General features: G+C 38.9%; 1 protein-coding gene and 1 long non-coding RNA gene across 5 annotated transcripts in view; both read left to right on the top strand.

Annotated features, from left to right (window-relative positions):
- The window catches only part of pvrl2l (PVR cell adhesion molecule related 2 like), a 340,090-nt gene extending 336,673 nt beyond the window's left edge, over nucleotides 1-3,417 (top strand). For 2 of the 4 annotated variants that reach the window (XM_011481008.4, XM_078954849.1), the window contains exons 10-11: nucleotides 318-542; nucleotides 1,071-1,379. In XM_011481008.4, coding sequence (XP_011479310.1) covers nucleotides 318-506 — 189 coding nt within the window. In that variant the 3' untranslated portion in view covers nucleotides 507-542; nucleotides 1,071-1,379. Of the gene's footprint in view, nucleotides 1-317 lie in introns of all 4 variants that reach the window. The other 2 variants (XM_011481007.4, XM_078954848.1) reach the window with 1 other exon arrangement.
- A 10,550-nt stretch (nucleotides 3,418-13,967) lies between these two features.
- LOC111948234 (uncharacterized) lies at nucleotides 13,968-21,510 on the top strand. The gene is made up of 2 exons (XR_013659147.1): nucleotides 13,968-20,076; nucleotides 20,188-21,510. It is a non-coding gene; the product is annotated as an uncharacterized LOC111948234 (long non-coding RNA).
- The last annotated feature ends 1,662 nt before the right edge of the window (nucleotides 21,511-23,172 follow it).

Raw genomic sequence — 23,172 nt, 5'->3', positions numbered from 1 at the left:
TTTCATCCTAGTCTGTTCTTGGGTTTCATTCTCTAATACTGGACTTCTTTTTCAATGAAGTTCAAACAAAACAGAAAAGTGTGAAAAGGTTGTTGTTTGTCTGAGAAAGGTGTATAAAGTTTGTAGTGAGGGTTTTTACATCCTTAAAACATCTGTAATCCTACTTAACGGGTTATTCTTAACGTAAGGTAAAGTTTGTTGACTAAAACGGATTTTTTTTAAATAAAATCACATCCAAATTAGAATGCATCATTAGTAAAACATGTGGTTCAAGTTTTAGATCCTAAAACTGTTCTACCTTGCGTTCTACCTTCCAGAACCTAGATGATGGAAGCAGTGGAGCCCTGAATGGCGGAGCCCCTCCAGGCCTGGACACCTCAGTCAAAGAGTTCAAAGAAAGCGCTGACAGTCACCACAGCAATGAGTTTGAGTCCTCCAATCATGGAGCTCCAGCTGCCAGCATTTCTCGCGGGGATAGCTTTGTGTCTCCCGCCATGTATGTGTAGCCATACCAAATAACACACGTCCTGGCAGGCACACGGGTAGGTTTCAGATCAACTCAAACGACTTGAAAAGCAAAGGCGCGCACATCCTTTTCCACCTTTAACTTTAAATCCAACTTTTACATTTCTAACCTGATGACAAACAGTTTCAATTTTGTGGGTGTCTGGGTTAAGCAGTTTTAACAAACATTTTTGTTTACCGTAACTTTTAATGTAATCATATGAGAGAAGGTTTTTAGCGATGGTTGCCTTTTGTTTTTGCGTGTAAAACCTTCAGATTTTACGATAATTTAGAAGTATTATAAAAAGTGTAATTGCAAGAGCAATTAAATATTGAATTTATTGATGAAATAGGACAGAAATAAAAGGGAAAATGATCTACTTTTCTGATCGTTACAAATTATTAATAGAAAAAGAGCTTTTCCCTGGTTGTCACCGTGAATGGCAACATGCAACACCCTTCCTGGGTGCAATTCACATAAAGTTTATCGAAACAAACTCCAAAGTCTCTCCACCAAGCGTTAATCAACCTCTGAAGATTTTTTTCTTTTAAATCTCACTTATCAGTTCCTGCTGCTCTGCCTGTCACCATCATGCCCAGGCTGCATTCCGGAAAAGACCTATTCCACTTTATTATGCTGTCAGAGTGTCCCTGGACCACAGCTGCTTTCACAGTGAGAGTCCTCTCGTTAGCAACAACGGAGAGGACACGACATGACTGGAAGCCCCGTAACCTGGCAACATGGCATCCTTAAAATAAATACCACTTCTTTTAATTGCAAGGTCTTGGGAGTTTACAAAGCACACACACACCACAGGGATCCAACAAAATGCACACAAACACATTTGTTCTCACTCCTTAACAAAAAAGAAAAAGCTTTCATAAAGAAAATGTCAGTGCGGAAATGCTCCACAGAAATTAAACAAATCCAGCCGCTGTGACTGTCTTGCTTTTGTATAGAAGAAATGTGAATTTTGCATTTTCTTTTGTGATATCTTTAAAAAAATAAAAGGCTGAAACAAACATTGGTCTAAACAGATGTCATATGGTACCAAATGATAAACAGTGTACATAGATAATACTGGTAAATAATATGCTGTTGGTGAATTGTGTATACTTCAAAACTAAAGTGTAGGTGTTTTCAGTGCCTGTGTACAGAGGATGGAAGTTATTCAATGTCAAGGGAATGGTTAAAAAAAATGCGTATAATACTATTTTGCATTTCATGAGTACATTACGGTTGTCACTTAATACTAAAATGTTTGAATATGTAAGAAAAAAAAATTTATGGTGTGGACTTTACTTGTGCTTCATCTTGCTCTGCATGGCATGATCAGTGGCTCGTTCAAACACTTCCCCATGGCTGTCTGATTTTCAACAAAAAAAAAAAAAAGATTGGTTACGTTTTTACATTCTGTCTAAATGCATCTGCCATTATCATGCACAATCTGAAATTAAGGTTGAGCTGTTTTTTTTTTAATCTATGGTTTATGGTGTGACAGCTTTGTCTTCTACGTTAATCCAAACGTGGGGCCAGCATGGAATCATCATCTCTCTGGGCGGCAGAGGACAAAACGCACCAAAAATGCAATCTTTTCTCGCACCAGGCTGCTCATACTTGGCACAGATTAGCAGAGAGTTGGTCAACAGGTGCAAAAGTTGAGGATAAAACACCTTATTTTATTTCTGTCACTTTTACGTTGACATTATCTGAACTAGTTCTGGAAAATTGTGAAAGCTGTGAAAGGAAATGAATACACCAAGACATCTTTGTTCATCTTTTGAAGCCTGATGCTGGAAATTCAGGATAGATCTGGAAGGATGTAAGGGAAATATTATGGACCAAAGGCTTCTCTGTGCTCGTCCTTTTATTGGCCCTAAGCTGCTCATTTGCATTAAAGGGAATGTCTGCATGCTGCATGGACACTGAGGGAAAATGAGATGTTTCTATAATTCTTGAGAAGAGTCCTGCCACATATAACGTTCAGCTTTCTCACTGTCAGACAATCGCACATGATGCATTTTCTACCCCTGCCTCAGAACAAAAAAGCTCTCGCTAAAGAGAAGTTAATGCGATGGTTTCTTTGTAAAGTCATTCCACAAAACCAAGTTAATGTTTGGTTCCCTTTAGATTAATGTGCTTAATGTTTTTGCCACTAGGCCATTCTTGATAGACTGAAAATAAGGAAAAGACAATCGTCGAGACACATTAGATCAGAGACCAATGACTTTTCAGTTGGAATTTCTGTCACTGCTGTCACATTAAAGATAATTTTTACCGCGAGCCTTATGGCTAATAGTGTTGTATCATTTGGAGGAATCTTAAATCGGGATTCTAGCAGATGTTGATGCTTGAAGTCGATCTAAAGTCGGGTGAAGCAGCTCTGCTTGACTTTTAGGTGGATTGTTTGCAGATGACAGCTCTGAATGTGTCTCTGTGAGAGCCGGATTTGGACCGTGCTTACCTCCATGTCCTCTCTCTTGCCAATTCAATGCCAGAAAGGCATGATGTGGTGGTTGTCGATCAGGCTGTTCAGACTGCATGGCCTCACTCATTCACAGCTTTATTTTTAATCTCATCTCTCTTGTTCATCTGTTGTTCATCACAGCCTTTCATCACAGAGCCAGACGTGCCTTGTTTGTTATTTTTAGCTTTTCGATTCTCACATTTCTTATCTGACAGTAGAACAGATGATGAAACGGTGGAAGACACCAACATAGTTTTCTTTGCCATTGCCAATGTCGTTGCTAAATACGCACGCACACACTGGAGATCATATATTTTGAGCGTTGATTCATTTTCTTTGTTTTCTTGTATTAAAGAACAATTATCATTTTGTATGCTTTCTTGGAAACAAATTGACGTTTTACAATTCATGTCCTGTCAAATAAAATGTACATTAAAAGACAAAAGCCCCTTTTGGTTTGGGTTTTTCCTTCTGCAACAAAAGTCAGAGTTAAAGTCCCACTTCTTTTGATCTATTTTAATGTATCCCCCGTGGTCTTTTAATTAGAACTATGCGGATTTTAGGCAACATTTAAAAAAAAAAAAAATCTTTGTCATTTTCTAGGACTTCTGCAGAGCTGCAATAGTTTATTAGAATTTCTCCTCCGAGTTATTGGTGGAACTGTTGACATGGAGCCTTTGCACCCCCACTTCCCATCACCTATCTCTTTACACTCTCTCACTAGCGTACAGCCCCTCACACTCCCAGCCTTTCCTTACTAGTGCAACAAAAATGGTGAGCAATATTGGAGATATCCAGCCATACCGTTTTAAGACAGATGCTAGCTCAGATGATGAAAACAAAGACGTACATTTAAAAAAATAGAACTTTTAAAGTTTGTATTATGGTCATGAAACGCCATCTTTTCACCACAGACCTTCAAGTGTAAAGTGTTCTGCTCGCTCTATCGTGAACCTTTGGATTCATACAGTTAAAGCGTTTGAATTTTTCTCCTGAGATTTCTGAGGGTGCAGGAAATTTGTCAGGACCCGAGCTTGACAGCGACCATGTAGGATCAAGGGGGAACGGGGACAAACAGAAAAGAGCGTCCAAAAAAATGTTTAAAGGCTGAAAACTGACTCGGACAAAAACAGAAGTAGGGAAAACATTTACTCAAATCTTGGAAAGTAAAAAATTTGGTCACTAGTCCTCACACCAGTCCCCACCCACTGCAAAAGAACAAATGAAAGTCCAAATAAAATAACATAAAAAACATATTTTTTATTTATTTTTATCTATCTATCTATCCATTACTTTCAAGCTTGTGTATTTCATTTAGCAAAGCAACAACATCTCTGTAACGTCCACTCAATAATTAAACATCTAAAATAATATGTAAATTTCTTGGTTCTTTATCTAATCTCATCTAATCTCTTGGACTGTCTCATAATGACATAAATATTTTCAAAATCTCGCTTCAATCTTCAAGTTTAATAAACTGCCTTTAACATGTCCTAATGAGGAAATATTATTAAAAAGAGAAATAACTACAAGTCAAATTTGGAACCAGCAAATGAAATCAATAGCATAAGATAACCGACCATAAGGTCTGATGTTTAGTCTCTCATCAACCTTTTTTTTATTATATTTATTTTCGTTCCATGGCTCTTTCCTCTGAGCCCTTTGTGTGGCTCCTGCTGTCAGACGGGTGCAGATGAGACGAGCTCATTGTCAGGGAGCATTTGTTCATTTTTTGGCTGATTAACCTTATGGTTAAGTTCATATTGGTCCCTGCTGTGTTCTGCTTAGTGACAAATATATAAAGTGAGTGAGGAGAGGCCCCAACATCAGAGTTGGTTTAGCTCAAACCACGCGGTCATGTGACGGAGAAGCTCGAATCACATGACTCTGTATATCCCGTCCAATGACATCAGTATGACCTCAGAGGTAGTTTTTAGTATACAAAAATCCTGCAATCCACATATTACAGCATAAACAATAAATCTGTTAAAAAAAAAAGATTAATTCAGTTTAATATTAAGATTCATAAAACTGTGCAGATTATGGAGTTTTCTCCATAATCTAGAGATTATCAATATCAATCACTCATATTTACATGTTTTATAGTCCTCCCATAACATGACCTTTTCTACCCATTAAAATCTGTGCTCATGAAAAGATTTATCCAAATGTCTCAAAGCCTTTATTAGTTTTCTGAACAATAAAGGCTTTGAGACGTTTGGATAACTCATCATCAGCAAGACATCAGCAGAAAGGAATGTTAGCTTTGAGTTAAAAAAAAGACAGTAGACAGATTTGCTTCAAAGTTCAATCTTCTTGTTTATTTTCTTTTCAATTTGGTAATATTTGCTGGAGCTGCTCCTCCAGCCTTGATTGGTCAATCTACCATGGGAACAACTTTAACCTTCTTTCTTTTTGTATTTTCATTCTATTTTTTACAAACCCACCAAAAAGCAATTGTGGCCTTTTTAGGTTTTTTTTTTTATTATTCTTTTGGGTCAATAGACAACATCAGTGAATTCTTTTTTTTACTACGCTTTCGTGTTTTCTAAAATTTTGACACGTTTGAAATGGTTCATATAACTTTTTACCACCCCTTAATATGTGTATTCAAATGGGATGAATTGAAGCAGTGCTGCCTACTGATTTTAAAAGAGCCTTTACGGTTTCTGAACTCATCTTTTTGCCCGTTTCCTATTATCTTCTTTTGAGGTCTCTCTTCCAATCAATCTTTTCTTGGACTATAGCTTTGTATCTGATGGGGAGAACCATGGGTTATGGATTTGCACCAGCAGAGATGCACTAATAATTCAGAATTTATCAACCTTTATTTATCAATCATGTCCTCAGCAGATATCTCAGGTTGTGGTTCCTTTTTCGATTCCCCTTGAGGTGTTTCATAGAAGGTTTGGTGACCATTTGCAAATCTTCAAATCTTTTGCCTAAACTTTTATTGTTTATCGGTATAAACATTTTACATTGAGAGTGGAGTGTGCTGAACATTTCTAAATCTTATATTTGTTTAATCCTTAAAAGTTAAAGCTTTAAAGAGAACCAGCGGCAATTGATTATTGTTGTTTTTAGGATTAGTACGCCCAAAAATCTGCTGTTATAGTCTGGTATATATAGTATTCTGTATTTACTTGTGTATACAAGACAAAATGTGAAATACAAGACAAACTTTAAAGCCTGAGTCTTCCCACCAAAATACATGATCTTTGTCTTATCATTGGTAAATTTGGCACTTTTTAGAATAAAAGCAGTTTCTTATACTGGCCTGAACACTTTTTCTTGGAAGGCTCCACAGGTGGCTGACGCTGGGTGAAAACCCTCTTTTCCCCCTGTCTCTTAGCCTTGGCGCATTGCTTTTGGCAGATTTTGGTGACCCATTTACACCTGTCCCTTTTCCTACATCATCCTGCAGGTACTCTGCCTCTTCCAATGGACGATAACATACCTCTTTTCTTTCTTACTTTAAATACATTTAGCATATCCTGTGTTTTTTTAAGCTTGACAGATGTTTTGATTTAGTAAGGTACTTTATATTACTTTAGTATGAAAAGTGCTTTATAAAGTTCAATTTGATGGTTTGTTTTTTTCTAAAATAATCAATCAGAAAAGCATATGTATCCTTGTTTTTTGTGTTTTTAACATGACCTTGTAGCATTTTTCTCACAATGGAGGAAATTGTTGTAACTCAGGAGCACACAAAAAAGGGCATTTGTAAAAGAGCGAATTTGTGACGTAAAAATATGTTTTTTATACGCGGACCTTAAGCTTCGCTCCATTCTGATACATCCACTGAATAGATCCATGTATGTTTTTGTTTTCCTTATCTGAGCTAGTATTTGGCTCAAAGCTTTACGGCTGGATTGCTCCAACATCGCTTGCCATTTTTGTTGCATCAGTAATTTTAGATTGGGGTTGTGAGGGGCTGAGCTGATGGGAGGGCTTAGTCCCGCCCACAACTTAGAGGTAAATTTCAAATTAACTACTGTCACCAGAAACTGAGGCGGGCATGGTACAGAGGCAGAGCGGCCGACCTCTGATCAGAAGCCTCAGGTTCAGTTCCTGCCCTGCCAGCCCTTGTGTCAAAGTGTCCTTGGGCAAGACAGTGAACCCCACATTGCTCCTGGTGGTCATAGCTTGGCGGCAGTTGGTGCCTTCAAAAAAGGTAGTAAAGCATTATGTAAGTATACATCATTTAAGGCCATTTGTATGTCCTAGAAAACAAGAGTTTTTTTAATCTAATTGCTTAAGCTTTCTGCTTCCCAGCTCTTGTCATTTTTTCCATTTGAAGCTCAATTCATCTACATTACCGTCAATCAAGTGTTAACCGCTACTGGCACAATATTAATCAACTTTATGTTGCCATCACAGCATGTCAGAGTTCATTAATTTGTTTTTCAAACAAAGAATGAAACCTTTAATGCCGTAGTTGTCCTCCCGTAAATATGTGTGGGATTAACTGTCAGTTTTCTCTCTAGAATATGAGGCTGTTTCCCTTGATAAGATAAAATAACAGAGTCTTCCTCAAACACTTGTGGAGTGCTGCAGATTCTCATTTTCTCAGGGACCAACTTTTCTCAGCAGGGATCCTACAAAACCCGTTTTCTTCTCTCTGCTCTTTCACGCCATTTTTCCTCTTTCATCACATCTCTCCCACTCCCATATCGACTAACTCATTGATTCACTCCTCCTTCGCCCATCTGACTGTCCTAATCTCTTTGAGTCCACCTCTCCACCTGCTTACACTAATCCCTTTATCTTGCAATTTCATTTCTCTTTCTTTCTCACGTCTCCAAATAACAGCCCTTTTCCATCTGCTTTGATCTGAGCAATCATTTTAGTTCTTTTCTTCACTTCTCTTAGTTTTTAGTCACGCTGTTGAAAATCTGTTACCACTGGTTTCATCTGTGTAAATAAATGTCCTGTGGGGGTGATGAGCTCTGCCTGCTGACAAAAATCCAACCAAAAAGAAAATTGAACTAAAACTAAACAGATTTATTGAAATGCTTGCTGAATGCTATTTTAGGGGCAGAAAAATTTATATTTACTTAAATGATTGCATGACTTTATATCTTTGCAAGTGGTTAAGGAATGGAAGTTCAAAATATATATACATACAAAATTCTATTAATATTTGTTCTTCAGTTTAAAGACGAAAGACGATGAAAATTATGCTTTTGGTGTTTATAACATGTTCTTGTTGTGTCATAGGTCTCATGATGAAGGACATAGAGTACAGACCAAAACTTTGGACACACCTTCTCATTCAAATGAATGGGAAGGTGTGTCCAAACATTTGGTCTGTACTGCATAGAAAGAAAATTAAAAGTAAAATTAATTATTATTTCTTCATTCAAATCGTTGTGAATCAGGAGTGGCTGATAAACTTAACTTTAATAAAGATTGAATTTGTTTCTTAGAAAATACACTGGGTGGGCCTCAAGCTCCCTGCGCTGCTCCATTCTGATGCATTCACTTGTAGACGATTAAATCCATGTACGTCTGAGTTTTTCTTGTCTGAGTTAGCATCTGGCTCAGAACTGTACGACTGGAAAGCTCCAATAATAAATAGGTCGTGAGTATGAAGGGGGCTGTTAGCTAATGGGAGAGCGTGTAAACAGAACACTCTCAGTAAGAGGGAGGGGAAGTGGGGATGGGCATGCTCCAAAAGTCCCGCCCACAATTCAGACGCAAACCTCTGATGAACTTCTGCTGCTCTGCAGAAACAATGTCCTAGAAAACGACACAAGTTTTTTTTTACTTTTAGCTAAAAACGCCATAATCAAAAGAAAACTGGGAACACTTTTTACAATAGATCAAAAGATGATTGGAGCAGGACTTTGAGGTTATTTAAGTGTTTAAGTGTGCAAAAGTGTTTGAGGTATATTTAGGGTAAGATTTTGACTAACAACTCTCATCTGATGAAAATATTTTCTGTTTTGAAATGTGAAAAACTGCTACTGTTAGTAGTGACAGAAAATCCTTCTTGATTGTTTCACTGGCTTTGATTTATCACCATTGGGTTTTTTTTTCTTTTGCATTATTAGCATTTTCAATGCTGCATTCCATAAAGACCATACTGGAAAAACAACCAGCCCTTGTGTTTCATCCTGTGTCCAGCACAATCCCCTTTAACCAAGCAATAGAACAAAAAGTATAAATTAAATGAATAGACTTAAGAAAACCAAAGCATGTCCTCACATGGTTTTGGATGCACCGGAATATTGGAAACTAAACTCCTTATTCATTTTACAGAGGGTATGTTTCTCCTTCACAGCCATAACCGTGTCCACTATACCTTTAGAGGAAAGCATTTTGAAAGAACCTTCAATATGTCTTGCATTAATGATGACAATCTGGACTAACTTTGATGGGAAATCGATGCTGCTGCTGTGATTGATTGATGTCATCTTCATCGTGACTGCTCCTCTTTAAAGGATGGAATGGATCAGGGAAGGATGCAATAGAGGGGCGGCTGGTGTAGATCTTAGAGATCAAGCCAGGTAAGTATGATTTTGATGCTTTAGGAGAACTGACTATTTCCTCATAGCAGAGGCAGACAATACAGCCAAATGGATGCAAAGGATATCCTGAAAGAGGAAAAGTAAATCATTTTGATTTCTAGCTGATGACTATTGGCATTTTATATTTTGAAATATTTGGTTATTTATTTTGTATTATGAAAAGTTTTTGCTCAAGTTTCACCCACTTCATAGCTTCTTAGAAATAATAGCAGCTGTCACAATCACACTGTCTGACTGACACTTTCCTTCCGGTGGACGCTAAAGAAAAAGTCAGAAAAGCAGCCTCTCCACCGCAGAGATGCTTTTGCTGCAGGCTACATCAGAAGTGTCTCCAGGTACACAGGGAAGCAGCTTCATCTGTAAGTTTCTCAGTCCTTTCAGATCCACTTTTCCTATTATTTCATCTCCGTCTCATGGTTTCTCAGTCGAAGCCATGTTGGATTGCGGCTTTCACTGTGATTTGTGGATTTTAGGGAAGGAGTCTTTCTCCCAGGTTTTAGTAGAGAATGTCAGTTTCAAAGCACAGCAAGCTCTGAATCAGATATGAGCAGACATCTTCTCCAGGAAGGGCAGCTTCTATTTTGTTTGAATGTCACTGAATGTGTCTGGTTTCCCATTGCTGTGTGTTGGAGGAAAGAAAATAGTTTATGGTATTTATTAGGTATGCCACAATTCTCTGTTTAAGACCAAAGCGTATCCTACACCACTAAACCGAGTTGTTGGGAAAGCGAACCATTCAATCCCTACCGCACACTGCATGTCCTAAATTTAAGAAAGATTTAGTATATTTATTGTTTTATTACATTACACCTCACTTAGTAAAAACCAACTGAAAGATTTTTCCTTATTGTTTCTTTCTTACCAGCAAATTACAGAAAATCATTTTGAATCTTTAGCTTTTGTTGTTTTGTAAAACACAGATCTAATATCAAAACAAAACATGACAGTGACCCAAAAATCAAGGTTGTGGGAAGAGGGAATCATTGCATACCTATTATTTAATCCCAAAATAGATTTAATTTTTTAGGAAAACTGGGATTTAATTTTTTTCATGATAATTTGACTTTATTTACATTTATTTTCACTTATGTTCCATTCAAAACCAGTTCATCATTTGATCTATTGTAAAAGCATTGCCAGTGCTCTTTTTATTATGGCTATGCAGTTTTTAACCTAAATTTAAAAAAAAAACTATCTTTTTCTAGGACATAGTTTCTTTTTTCATTAAAACACTACCTACCTACGCATAAGTAATTACTTGCTACGCATGGAGTAAGTCTGCACCACCTCCTATCATCCATCTATTTACACTCTGTCCTGCTAGCTTACAGCCCCCCTCAGGCCCCCAACCTAATATCGGAGCTATCAGAATTTTGAGTCGGATGACATCTCACACGAGGAACTCAAAGACATACATGGATCTAGTTGTCTAATAACGGAGGAATCAGCATGGTGCAGAGCAGGGAGTTTATGGCCTAGCGAAGTAACATGCTGACACTTACAAGCTTTTTCCAACAACTTTTTTGCGTCTGCTCATGACGCACAATGATCTGAATAAAGAAACACTCTTAAATCCAATCTTACGAATAATTTTCTTTCTATATGTCATGAGAAAAATGTCACAAGAACAGGTGAAAAAACACAGTTTAAATTTTAGTGGGTCTTAAAAGGTCTGCTTTTACTTGTGACTATGTCATTTAGTGGTAATGTGCACTGTCATTGTCAAAAAAAGGTTTGAAATATAAATCAAAGACTTAAGAACTCACCCTGTAATCATATGAAACAAGTGGTGTTTATCACATGAACCCTTCTAGTGAAGCTCGAAATCAATTCTGGTGTCAGATGTATTTAGAAGTAATTAACATATAATACTTTTATAAAAAGCAGACCAGACCTCAGACCAGTCGCACGCACATACGCACACACGCACTCACACACTGAAGGAGGAGGGTTTGGGGAAGAGACAGAGGGAGCTAAAATTGTGTGCCTTGTCTAGGCTACCCCACCTTGGTGGGACACAGCCTTGGTAAATAAAATAAAAAATAAAAATAAAAAGCAGAATATACAGGCTGTGTAGGTCTGCGTGGGTGTATAGATATGTTATTTCACAGTGAGACCAGTGTTTGTCTGTTTTCCTGTGTATGTAACCTTCTTAAGACATTTCAGGCAATGATCTAATTATGGCATCAGATGAAGGGATTGTGTTTAAAAAATGCTTTAGTTTTTCAAATTTTTCAGCAATCTTTTTGTTCAACCCATGGAATAAAAGCTTAAAGTCTGCACTTCAATGGCATCTGAGTTGTTTTATTTAAAATTCACTGTGGTAATGTACAGAAACTAAATTAGAATGAATGTGTCTCTGTCCAAACATTTATGGTCCTGACTGTAGGTTTGATTCAGGTTGATGTTGAGATCATCATGTTTGATTTTGATTTGATTTGAAATGGTTTATTTCAAGCAAATTAAGTAGAAATAATACACAACAGCAATATAAACATCAGTTATACATTCATACAGTAACTAATCAAACTTAGGATAATTAGACGTATTAATAAATATTGCTTGAAAGGGAGTGGGAGAAAGCGAATTTATATAATCCCACCCCGATTATACTGTAACCATTTTATTACATGATTTATCAATATCCGGTTCCCAGTTTTTATCAGACAGAATTAAAAATCATAAGATATCGATAAAGCACATGACAAAGATGAATTACATAAGTATTACGTCAAAAATAACTATTTTAGAAATCAACATGGCAAATGCAGATCAGTCATCTGAAATATATGCATCTTATGTTACTTATAAAAGCCATTCATATGAATAAAACATACTACTATATTATTAAAGCAGACAACACTACTTCAGGAATTTTCATAGCAAAAATTTCATCAAGTATCAAAAGTTAAAAACATGTGCAAAATTATGCTACATTAGGAAAGATTTTTGAATCAATTTATCAAGTTTTGGAGAAAGTGTAGTAATATCATTAAAAATCAATCAATTTAACAATTTTCAATAAGTGATTAATCATTTGTTTTACTTTTTTTAAATATTTTTTTGTATTTATTTTTTTTTTTATAATAAAGAAATGCTGTAGGGGAAGAGTAAAAAGGGTCCATAACTGTCGATTGTCCAAGGTTGGTATTTCTTCTTTTACTGATAACAGCTGATCTCCTGGGTTCAAAACAGAGTTTATAGTTCTCTTCGATGTTATGTCTGCAGACATTAGATTCAGGTCCATATCCTTCTTCAGCTGATATCAGCGACGGTGAAAGTTGAGGTCAAGTTGTCTGCAGGTCAGAACTCTGCTGTTATTCAGGTTACGTTAAAGTGATGAATCCACGTGTCATATTTCTTGAAATTATTTGGCTCTTTGGTTTATTACTCCACGTTGTTTCAGACGACCGTGATCAAACACTTTTCAAAGTCTTTCATGGTGTTCACAACCACAACCTTGGACCGGTCCTCTGGAAGTTAAGTGTTGAGTCAGGGTTAGGCAAAAATCTAAATCACATAGTATCTAGGTGTAGGCAGATGTGCTACAATGGGTGTTTGTGCGCTTACAGAGAGACTAATGTTTTTCTCTCTGACAAATGCATGCAGTTTAGTTTTTTGTCTCAACTGAAGCAACACATAAAATCAGTGCAGAAACCTCTCAGACGCAGTCAGACAAACAGGCCTGCCGATCTACACATTTCCCTCTGAATTGATGTCTGACTGCAGCTGCTTGTTCACACATTTTGTCATATTTACTCTGACTAAAATACACAGTAAAGCACACACAACTCCTCCAACTGCCCACGCATACATAAAAAAGCACTCTCCACAATGCAGAATCAATACTGTAAATATTCCAACACTTGCTCTGTCACTCAGCCCAGAGCTGGTTTTCCAGCATCCGTCTTCTGCAGGAGCAATTTAGATTAAAATTTAAAAAAAAGAGCAACAGGAGTGATGAACAGTCAGTGACTGAGATGGAGCCTCACACAAGGAAATGTATTAGCTGTATGTCCTCGCGTGTTTGACTCTCAAATAGTTGCAATTACTGGTAAACCTTCTCCACGGACATCTGAGTAAACACTCCCCCCTTGTGTCAAAGATGTGAAAAAGCACCCCTACACAATCCTTGCCCTTACAGCTGAGCCCTTCAGCTCTTGTTAATCAAACTGCCTACAGTTCCTTAGATCTGATAATGGGTACACTGTGGCAATTAAAGTGGCAAGTATACCTAAAGTATGAAGGTAAATTTAAGATCAACAGAATTATTATTCTTTAGAACTATAAACTAAACAAGTTAAAACGGGACATAAAAAGTCAGATGATGTTCGTAAAAGTCTACAGTCAGTGAGTTTCATTTAAAACAATGCAATGATGGCGCCAACACTTGTAGTGGAGACCATGCAACAACAACAAAAATGTCATTACCTTTTACTATTATATTGGTGCATAACTATAGCAGTTGATGTCTTAGTAGTTATTTATTTTGACAGCAGAGGGCGCTCTGCCGCAGTGCTACCTAAAACGTTTTTAATTATTTTTCTTTAATTTGTAGATTTAAATATTTGTATTTTCTACATTTTATATCACACCTATGAAGCTTTAGGAGCAGTAAGATTTAATTTTGAAGAGTTTTTAATGTTTAGTTTACCTGAGTTCAGTTACAGGTTGTAATAGGCACTTCCTGTTTCCTATAAGAGCAGCACATGCAAAGTCAGCACGACAGACGGCAATAAGAGAACAATTAAGAAGAATTTTTGTGTTTTAGTTCACCGGTTGGTTCATTAGCAGGCCAAAGTGGTATGTATGTGTATTATTTTTTGCATTATTGGTATGAAGATGTGCAATTCATATGTTATAGTTAATTATTACTTTTGTTTGCTAGTTCTACGGATGTTGATGCGGTGTAAAGTTTAAAGAAAGGAACACCACATTAAACAGCAGTACAAGGAACTCGAACGCCTCTCGTCTGTGTGAAAAAATGACCAAGCCGGCACAGTAGAACACTTCACTGCCCCGGAGAAGGCAAAGCACTGTCGGGACTGAAGCAAGCTGCAAGCAAGAAGCTGCAAATACAAGGGAAGGATCACATGCTCAAACGAAGCACTGCAAAATCTAAGGTAAAGTGATCAAGTGAGAGTTAGACAAACAAGAACCAAAGTGCATTTTTTGGAGCAGCACAAAACTAGACAGCTGCATGTGAAAGCTAAAGATAGAGAGCTGAGGCATCAAAAAGTGAATGCATATCAAGCTTAAGACAACTACAAGCTACAATTTACACTCAAAATGGCAGATGAGGAGAAGGATACAGAAGGGCGCACTAAGGAAGACGGTGCAGAATGTAAAACACAAGATGATGATAATGAGCAGTCAGATGGAGAAGAAACTCTGCAAACATCAGTATCAGCTGAAAGTAAACAAACAGCAGTTCGCAAAAGTCAGCGCAAACGCACACTAACTGAAAAGGGAAAATCTCTGCAAGAAGCTCACCTGACTGATTTAACAAAAGAATTTGAGTGTCTATACAAAAAGTGGAAATATCACATAAACTGTTTCAGGAGATTTATGAGAGGTAAAGACATAGAAATAATCGCTGAAGCTGTGGACACAATAGACACGTTTCAGAAAGACATCTGCAATATCTATGATTCAATAAGACAAATTAGAAGTCCAGACATTGAAATAAGAAGAAAATGTGACATGTGCCATACGATCAGTCACACAGCCAAAGCTAAAGCACAGTGTTTACTCGAACAAGATGGCAATCCAGAAGATATTCCTTGGCCAGATTCTGAATCAGTGTTTCACAGTAGTTCAAGTAGTACTTCTTCAAGCATGTCTTACAAATCAAAGGTCATGTCTGATATGTCCAAGCGGTCATCTTCTGACACAGTACAAAGACAACTAGCAGCAGCTGAAGTAGCCGCCTCAGAAGAAGTCATCAAAATAATGAAAACCCAACATCAACGTGAAGAAGAAATCAGAGAACTAGAAGTTGAAGATGCGAAAAAACGAGCACAGTTTCTAACAGAAAGTGCAACAATAAAAAATAGGTTGGAGGAGAAAAGAAAAGAAGTGGAACTATTAAAAGAGATGCAAAAGCATAACGCAGCACAAGCAAGGTTAAGAGTTTACGCTGAAAGTATTAAAGATGAGGATGAAGAAAAGCCTCTTATGCACACACATGTAAAAGAGGACAGTTCTCTCCTACTACCAAGTTTCCTTAATGTGCATTCACGACCTTTCATCCCATCTAAACCCATGATTCCTTCAAGCTGCCATGCTCCTCCTCAAGCATCTGTAACACAAATTGCAGCTTCTTCTTCTGAACAAGTGGCTTCCATCGAACTTGTAAAGACACTCGCTGAAGCTATCACGGCTAACAGAATTCCAATTCCTGAACCAGCAGTGTTTACAGGCGATCCGCTGCAGTATAATGATTGGAAGCTGTCCTTTCAAACATTAGTGGACCGTAAAAACCTGCCCATACATGAAAAGCTCTTTTTCTTAAGAAAGTATGTTGGAGGTTCAGCAAAAAAGGCTATTGAAGGTCACTTTTTAGTTGGAACAGACACAGCATATCTTGCAGCCTGGGACACACTTGAAGATCGATTTGGAAATCCCTTTGTAATAGGCAAGGCATATCGAGACAAGATTCAAATGTGGCCAAAAATAACTAAAGACAGCAAAGATCTACGTGAGTTTGCAGACTTTTTGAGCAGTGTCGAGTCCGCAATTCCGTACGTACAAGGCTTACAAGTGCTGAATGACTGTGTTGAAAACATGAGAATCGCAGCAAAATTACCAGATTGGCTGAGTGCACGTTGGAATAGAACAGTGACAAAATTCCTGGACGAACATAAAGTGTTCCCTGATTTCAGTTATTTTGTCAAGTTTCTGAACAAAGAAGCAAGACTCGCATGCAATCCTATAACCTCACTGCAAGCACTAAAGCCATCTGACATAGAACAACACCACTTCCTTAGAGACAAGCCAAAAAGAAGTCACGCTTTGAATACTAAAACTCTGAGTACAAGTACCAGTGAAAAGCCAAATAAGACGTGTCTTTTCTGTAAGAAACCAGGTCATTCACTCCACAAATGTCGGAAATTAATGGAAAACCCAGTCGAAGAGAGAATCAAGTTTGTGCAGTCTGAGAAGTTGTGTTTTGGCTGTCTCAAGTCAGGCCATAACTCCAAAAGCTGTTATTCCAGAAGCGTGTGTGATAAATGCCAAAAGCCACACCCAACATGTTTACACCAAGAAAGAGAGAAAAGAGACAAAGAACAAAATCCAAAGACAAATCAAGAAGCTCTAAAGACTAATCAAGTGAAAGAAAATGTGCCTAATCCACGGGAACAAGAAACCAAGCAAGAGTCTAAGGAAGTCACATCGAACAGAGTGGTGCAACAACAGTTACAAGGTTGCACTTCCTCAGTCATTCCAGTTTATATCTCTACCAAAGACAACCCACAAGAGGAGAAGTTGGTGTATGCATTGCTTGACACTCAAAGCGATACAACCTTCATTCTAAAGGACACAGCAGAGTCACTCAATACAACATCAGAGCCAGTCAAGCTCAAGATCTCCACAATAACATCTAAAACTAAGGTTGTGTCCAGTCACAAGCTGAATGACCTACAAGTACGAGGCATGAACTCAGAATTGAGAGTCAAGTTACCAACGACCTACACCAGAGACTATATTCCTGCCAACAGATCTCATATTCCCACAAACAAGACAGCAGAGAATTGGCCCCATCTAAAGCATTTGTCAAAGGAAATGGCTCCCAAGCTTGATTGTGAAGTTGGCTTGCTCATAGGATATAATTGTCCTCAAGCGTTACTTCCCATAGAAGTAATCAGCGGGGAGAGAGACCAGCCTTTCGCACAAAAGTCTCTGCTTGGTTGGAGCATTATTGGTTACAGCTGTTCTGCAAGCGACTATGAAGATGAGATCGGAGTCAGTCATCGTGTTATTGTAAAACAAGTCTTACCAGTAATTGAGTCATCTCCAGAAATTAAAACTCAAGTCCACTTTGTAAAGAGAAGCAAAGTAAGGGAAATGATTGTTCCAGCTGAGATAATCCAAGCATTGGAAAAGGACTTTGTTGAAAACATGGCTGAAGAAGAATCAATGTCACAAGAAGACATGATGTTCTTGGCTAAAGTAAAGGAAGGCATAAGGCAAAAGGCAGACGGTCATTTTGAAATGCTGTTACCCTTTAAAGAAGAAAGACCTGACCTACCCAACAACAAGGCTTGTGCAGAACACAGACTGAAGTGCTTAGAAAGACGTTTGAGAAAGGATCAACATTATTACAACGACTATGTGGCGTTTATGCAAGACATAATAGTCAGAGGAGATGCTGAGAAAGTTCCGGAAGATGAAATAAACAACCTACCAGCTTGGTATATCCCTCACCATGGCATCTATCATCCCCAGAAGCCGAATAAGATCAGAGTTGTTTTTGACGCATCAGCCAAGTACCAAAACACATCACTGAACGAGCAGCTCTTGACAGGACCAGATCTAACTAACACTTTAGTGGGAGTTTTGTGTCGTTTTAGGAAAGGACGGGTGGCCATCATGTGTGACGTCGAACGCATGTTCCACCAATTTCATGTTGCTCCACAAGACCAAGATTACTTTCGTTTGCTATGGTGGGAAAACGGCAACATGGAACATCCAGCATCTGTGTTTCGCATGAAAGTCCACTTGTTTGGTGCAGCCTCCTCACCTGGATGTGCAAACTTTGGGCTCAAGCATCTAGCCACACAGGGAGCAAGCAAGTTTAGTCAAGCTGTTGTGAAGTTCATACAACGTAACTTCTATGTAGATGATGGTTTGGCTGCTGTAGACTCAGAGCAAGAAGCGATTCACCTTGTGAAAGAAGCCAGAGAACTTTGTGACACAGGAAAGTTGCACCTGCACAAGTTCATCAGTAACAGCAAAGAAGTGATCGCCACAATCCCCAAAGAAGAACGTGCAGCAGGAGATACTGATCTGGACCTGGCTTTGGGAGAACCAAAGATGGAACGGGCCTTAGGAGTCCAGTGGTGCGTAACGTCTGACACATTTAGCTTCAAAGTTGATGTAAAGAACAATCCCTTCACTAGAAGAGGAGTGCTCTCCACAGTGGCATCTATATTTGATCCACTTGGATTTGTCGCCCCATTCATTCTGGTCGGCAAAAGAATTTTACAAAGGATGTGTCAAGAAAAGCTGGGTTGGGATGAGCCGCTCCCTCTAGACCTCAAACCACAATGGGAAGCCTGGCTCAAAGACCTCAAGAACTTGCCAACCATAAACATACCTCGATGCTACATCACCTCAACATTCAAACACGTTCAGCAGTGTGAGCTACACAGTTTTTCTGATGCCAGTGTATCCGGTTACGGCGTGTGCTCATACCTCAGGACTGTAACTAAGACAGGAGAAGTACAATGCAACTTCATAATGGGAAAGGCCAGAGTAGCTCCCACAAAGGTGACAACCATCCCAAGATTGGAGCTCACAGCTGCAGTAGTAGCTGTCAGAACTGCGAGTTTCCTAAAAAAGGAGTTGGACATTCAAGGTTTAAAAGAATACTACTGGACCGATTCCAAGGTTGTCCTTGGTTACATTAACAATGACGCCAGACGGTTCCATGTATTTGTTGCCAACAGAATACAGAGAATCAGGTCAACTACAGAACCAAGTCAATGGCGATATGTTGCCTCTGAACAAAACCCTGCTGATAGGGCATCTCGAGGAGAAATGACAAAACAATTAGCGGAGTCTAATTGGTTCACAGGACCAAGTTTTTTATGGCAAAAAGAACTGCCTCAAGAAGAAGTTGAAATGAAAGAGATCAACTCAAAAAATCCGGAATTCAAGGTCACGCAAGTCTTCACAGTTGAAGCAAGAGAAGAAAAGTCAGTTGTTGACAGACTACAAAGAATTTCTGACTGGAAAAGAGTTGTGAAAGCAATAGCAAGATTGAAGCGACGAGCCAAATATGCAACAAACCACAAGGCAATGTCCAATGAAAGTAGCACGCTGGAAGAAAGGAAAGAAGCGGAGGAGTTCATAATACGCTCTGTGCAGAAGGAAGCATTTGACGAGGAAATCAAGTCTTTAAAGCAAAATAAAGAAGTGGAGGGTTCTCACTTCAAGCTTCATCAATTAAGCCCATTCCTCGACGAGCACAATGTCTTGAGGGTGGGAGGAAGACTCTCGCAAGCATCACTCCATCCACACGTCAAACACCCAGCCATACTTCCAAAGGGACATCATGTGTCACGTCTACTTATAAAGCACTTCCATGAAAAGATTCATCATCAGGGAAGGGGTATGACGGTCAATGAAATACGTGCTAATGGCATTTGGATCATTAGCTGCAGTAGTGAAGTTGCATCATTTATACGCAAGTGTGTCAAGTGCAGAAAATATCGACAAAACAGTCAGGAGCAGAAGATGTCCGACCTGCCATCAGAAAGAACGGAAGCTATGTCTCCATTCACATACAGCGGAATGGATTGCTTTGGACCATTCTATGTGAAGGAAGGAAGGAAGGAGATGAAGAGGTATGGACTTTTGTTTACATGCATGTGCTCCAGAGCTATTCATATTGAAGTCCTGGACGATCTCAGCACAGATTGTTTCCTCAATGCACTACGTTGTTTCATTTCGATAAGGGGCAATGTCAGTCAACTCCATTGTGATCAAGGAACTAACTTCGTTGGTGCCAAGAATAAGTTCCTGAGCTTAACACAAGCTTCTAAAGAGAAGGCGAAAGAGTTGGGTATAAGTTTCATCTTTAACCCACCTGCTTCCAGCCACATGGGAGGTGTCTGGGAGAGGCAAATTCGGACAATAAGAAATGTTTTGAGTTCTATTCTTGATGAGTCTGCCTCAAGATTAGATACTTCATCACTGAGAACATTCTTGTATGAGACTATGTCTGTGGTGAATAGTCGACCACTAACTGTGGAGTTCCTCAACAATCCTGTTGGACCTGAGGCGCTGACCCCGAATCACATCTTGACGATGAAATCAGAAGTAATCTCACCACCACCTGGAGAATTCGTTAAAGAGGATCTCTACTTGCAGAGAAGATGGAAAAGAGTGCAGTATTTGACAAATGTGTTCTGGACCAGATGGAGAAAGGAATATTTGTTAAATCTGCAACAGAGAAGTAAGTGGAACAAGACCAGGAGAAATGCAAAGGTGGACGACATCGTTTTGCTACAAGATGAGTGTGTTCCAAGAAACCAGTGGAAGCTCGCCAGAGTCATAGAAGTCATTCCAGGAGCCGACGGCAAGGTCAGAAGGGTTAAACTTCTTCTTGGTGACTCTACTGAAGATAAAGGAGGAACACGTACCAACAAGACTGTTCTGGAAAGACCAGTCCACAAGACTGTTCTCTTACTTGAAGCAGAGTAGTATTTGTTAATGCTTATTTATAGTATTAGCTTCTATTCAGAATCACATACTGTTAGTATTGTGATGGTGGGAGTATAGCAGTTGATGTCTTAGTAGTTATTTATTTTGACAGCAGAGGGCGCTCTGCCGCAGTGCTACCTAAAACGTTTTTAATTATTTTTCTTTAATTTGTAGATTTAAATATTTGTATTTTCTACATTTTATATCACACCTATGAAGCTTTAGGAGCAGTAAGATTTAATTTTGAAGAGTTTTTAATGTTTAGTTTACCTGAGTTCAGTTACAGGTTGTAATAGGCACTTCCTGTTTCCTATAAGAGCAGCACATGCAAAGTCAGCACGACAGACGGCAATAAGAGAACAATTAAGAAGAATTTTTGTGTTTTAGTTCACCGGTTGGTTCATTAGCAGGCCAAAGTGGTATGTATGTGTATTATTTTTTGCATTATTGGTATGAAGATGTGCAATTCATATGTTATAGTTAATTATTACTTTTGTTTGCTAGTTCTACGGATGTTGATGCGGTGTAAAGTTTAAAGAAAGGAACACCACATTAAACAGCAGTACAAGGAACTCGAACGCCTCTCGTCTGTGTGAAAAAATGACCAAGCCGGCACAATAACGTATTACCGTGATAATACAAAAATATCTATTTGTCATTACAGAAACCTTTTGGAAAATGTTTTTAGGTTAATAAAAGAAGCAATACAGTTCAAGCAATTACTTCAAAATTTGAAGGTTCAGCTATTGTTCCTGATGTCGGTTGCAAAGCAGCTCGTAGCTCTGATTGCTGTGGTGATCATGCAGGCAGAGTAAACAGTCAGGAAACTAACACTTGAAACTCTGTTGATTCTGGGGGATGCAGGGATCAACTAATCTGGAGTAAACCTAGAGCGAGGGGGATCAACTGTGTGATGGAGGTGTCATGCTGGATTGAAGGAGGTTGTAGCCCCAGAGGTTGGATATTGAAGGGAAAAAAACTACTAGCAGGAAAGATATCAATTATTGAAGCGTTAGCCTTGTGTTCAAGAAACGCATCCATCTTCTACCGTCCTCTATAGCAAGAGATTGGCAGGTGGATAGGTTCAGCTGCTGCACTAATGCAAACACTACACGGATCTGTCGAAGTGAAGAATGAGCTGAGTTAAAAGACAAAGCTCTCAATTTACTGGTCAGTCTATGTTCTCTCCTTCACCCATAGGGTCATGAGCTTTGAATTATGACTGAAATGAGTTTCCTTCTCAGGGTGAATGGGCTCCCTTAGAGCGGGGGAGGGAGAAGTTCAGAATAGTCGCTGCCGCCCCATATGTAGAGAGCCTTGTTAAGGTGGCACGGTCATTTCTTCCTCTCTGGGGAGGTAATCCAGGCATTTTCCACCAGTATGAAGCCCCATGGTTGACCCAGGACACACTGGAGGGATTATGCATCTTGGTTGGCCTGGGAGCGCCTTGGGGGTTCCCCAGCAGAGCTGGAGGAAGTTATGAAGAAAGGTAGATCCAGGCTTCTTTGCTTAGCCTGCCCAGCACCTCATCCCAGACCCGGATAATCAGGAGAAAACTAATAGATATATGAAATCAAGTTTCATTGTCTCTTGTCTCCTGTTTTGAAGTTTGAAGTTTATATGATTCTTTAAACATTAACTTTTGTTTACTCCTTTAAACAATAATCAACATTAACCTGAAGGGACTGGGCCGAAGTATCATGCTTATTCAAACCCATCCACAGATACATTTTACACAAAAACAAAATGTATGTGTCAGGCTGGGGAAACCGAGCACCCTGATGGAAGGTGGGCCACTGGAACAAGATGGAAATTGACTAGATGTTAGAACAAGGTTCTTTTGGAATGCCACTACTCAAGAAATCCTACTCAGAGAGGTTACATGCATAGAATGTGGGATGAATGGATGCTTCTAAACCCACAATCAAGGCTAACTGCCAAGCAACTAGTAGTTCAATGTTCAACTTTCACAAATGGCAACTCCTATCACAACTTGAGGTTGAAGAGGTACAACACAACTGTAATAACACGGCAGAGCCAGAACACCAGGTCAGAGAGGAGGCTATACCACACTCCCAGCTTGAGCTTGGGAACACAACCCTAATAACAAAAACAAGATCATGTCCAAAATGAACACCAGAGAACCCCGACACCATCTACAATGGTTAGGTGATGTACCACCTGAAAGTCTCCTGGAAACAGTGAATTTAGGGCAATTGCGATAACAACACTCACAG

This window comes from Oryzias latipes, chromosome 11 (genome assembly GCF_053564925.1).
Source record: "Oryzias latipes strain Hd-rR chromosome 11, Olatipes_Hd-rR_3.1".
In the NCBI taxonomy this organism is placed as follows: Eukaryota; Metazoa; Chordata; class Actinopteri; order Beloniformes; family Adrianichthyidae; genus Oryzias; species Oryzias latipes.
This window is presented reverse-complemented; position numbering and strand designations above follow the sequence as displayed.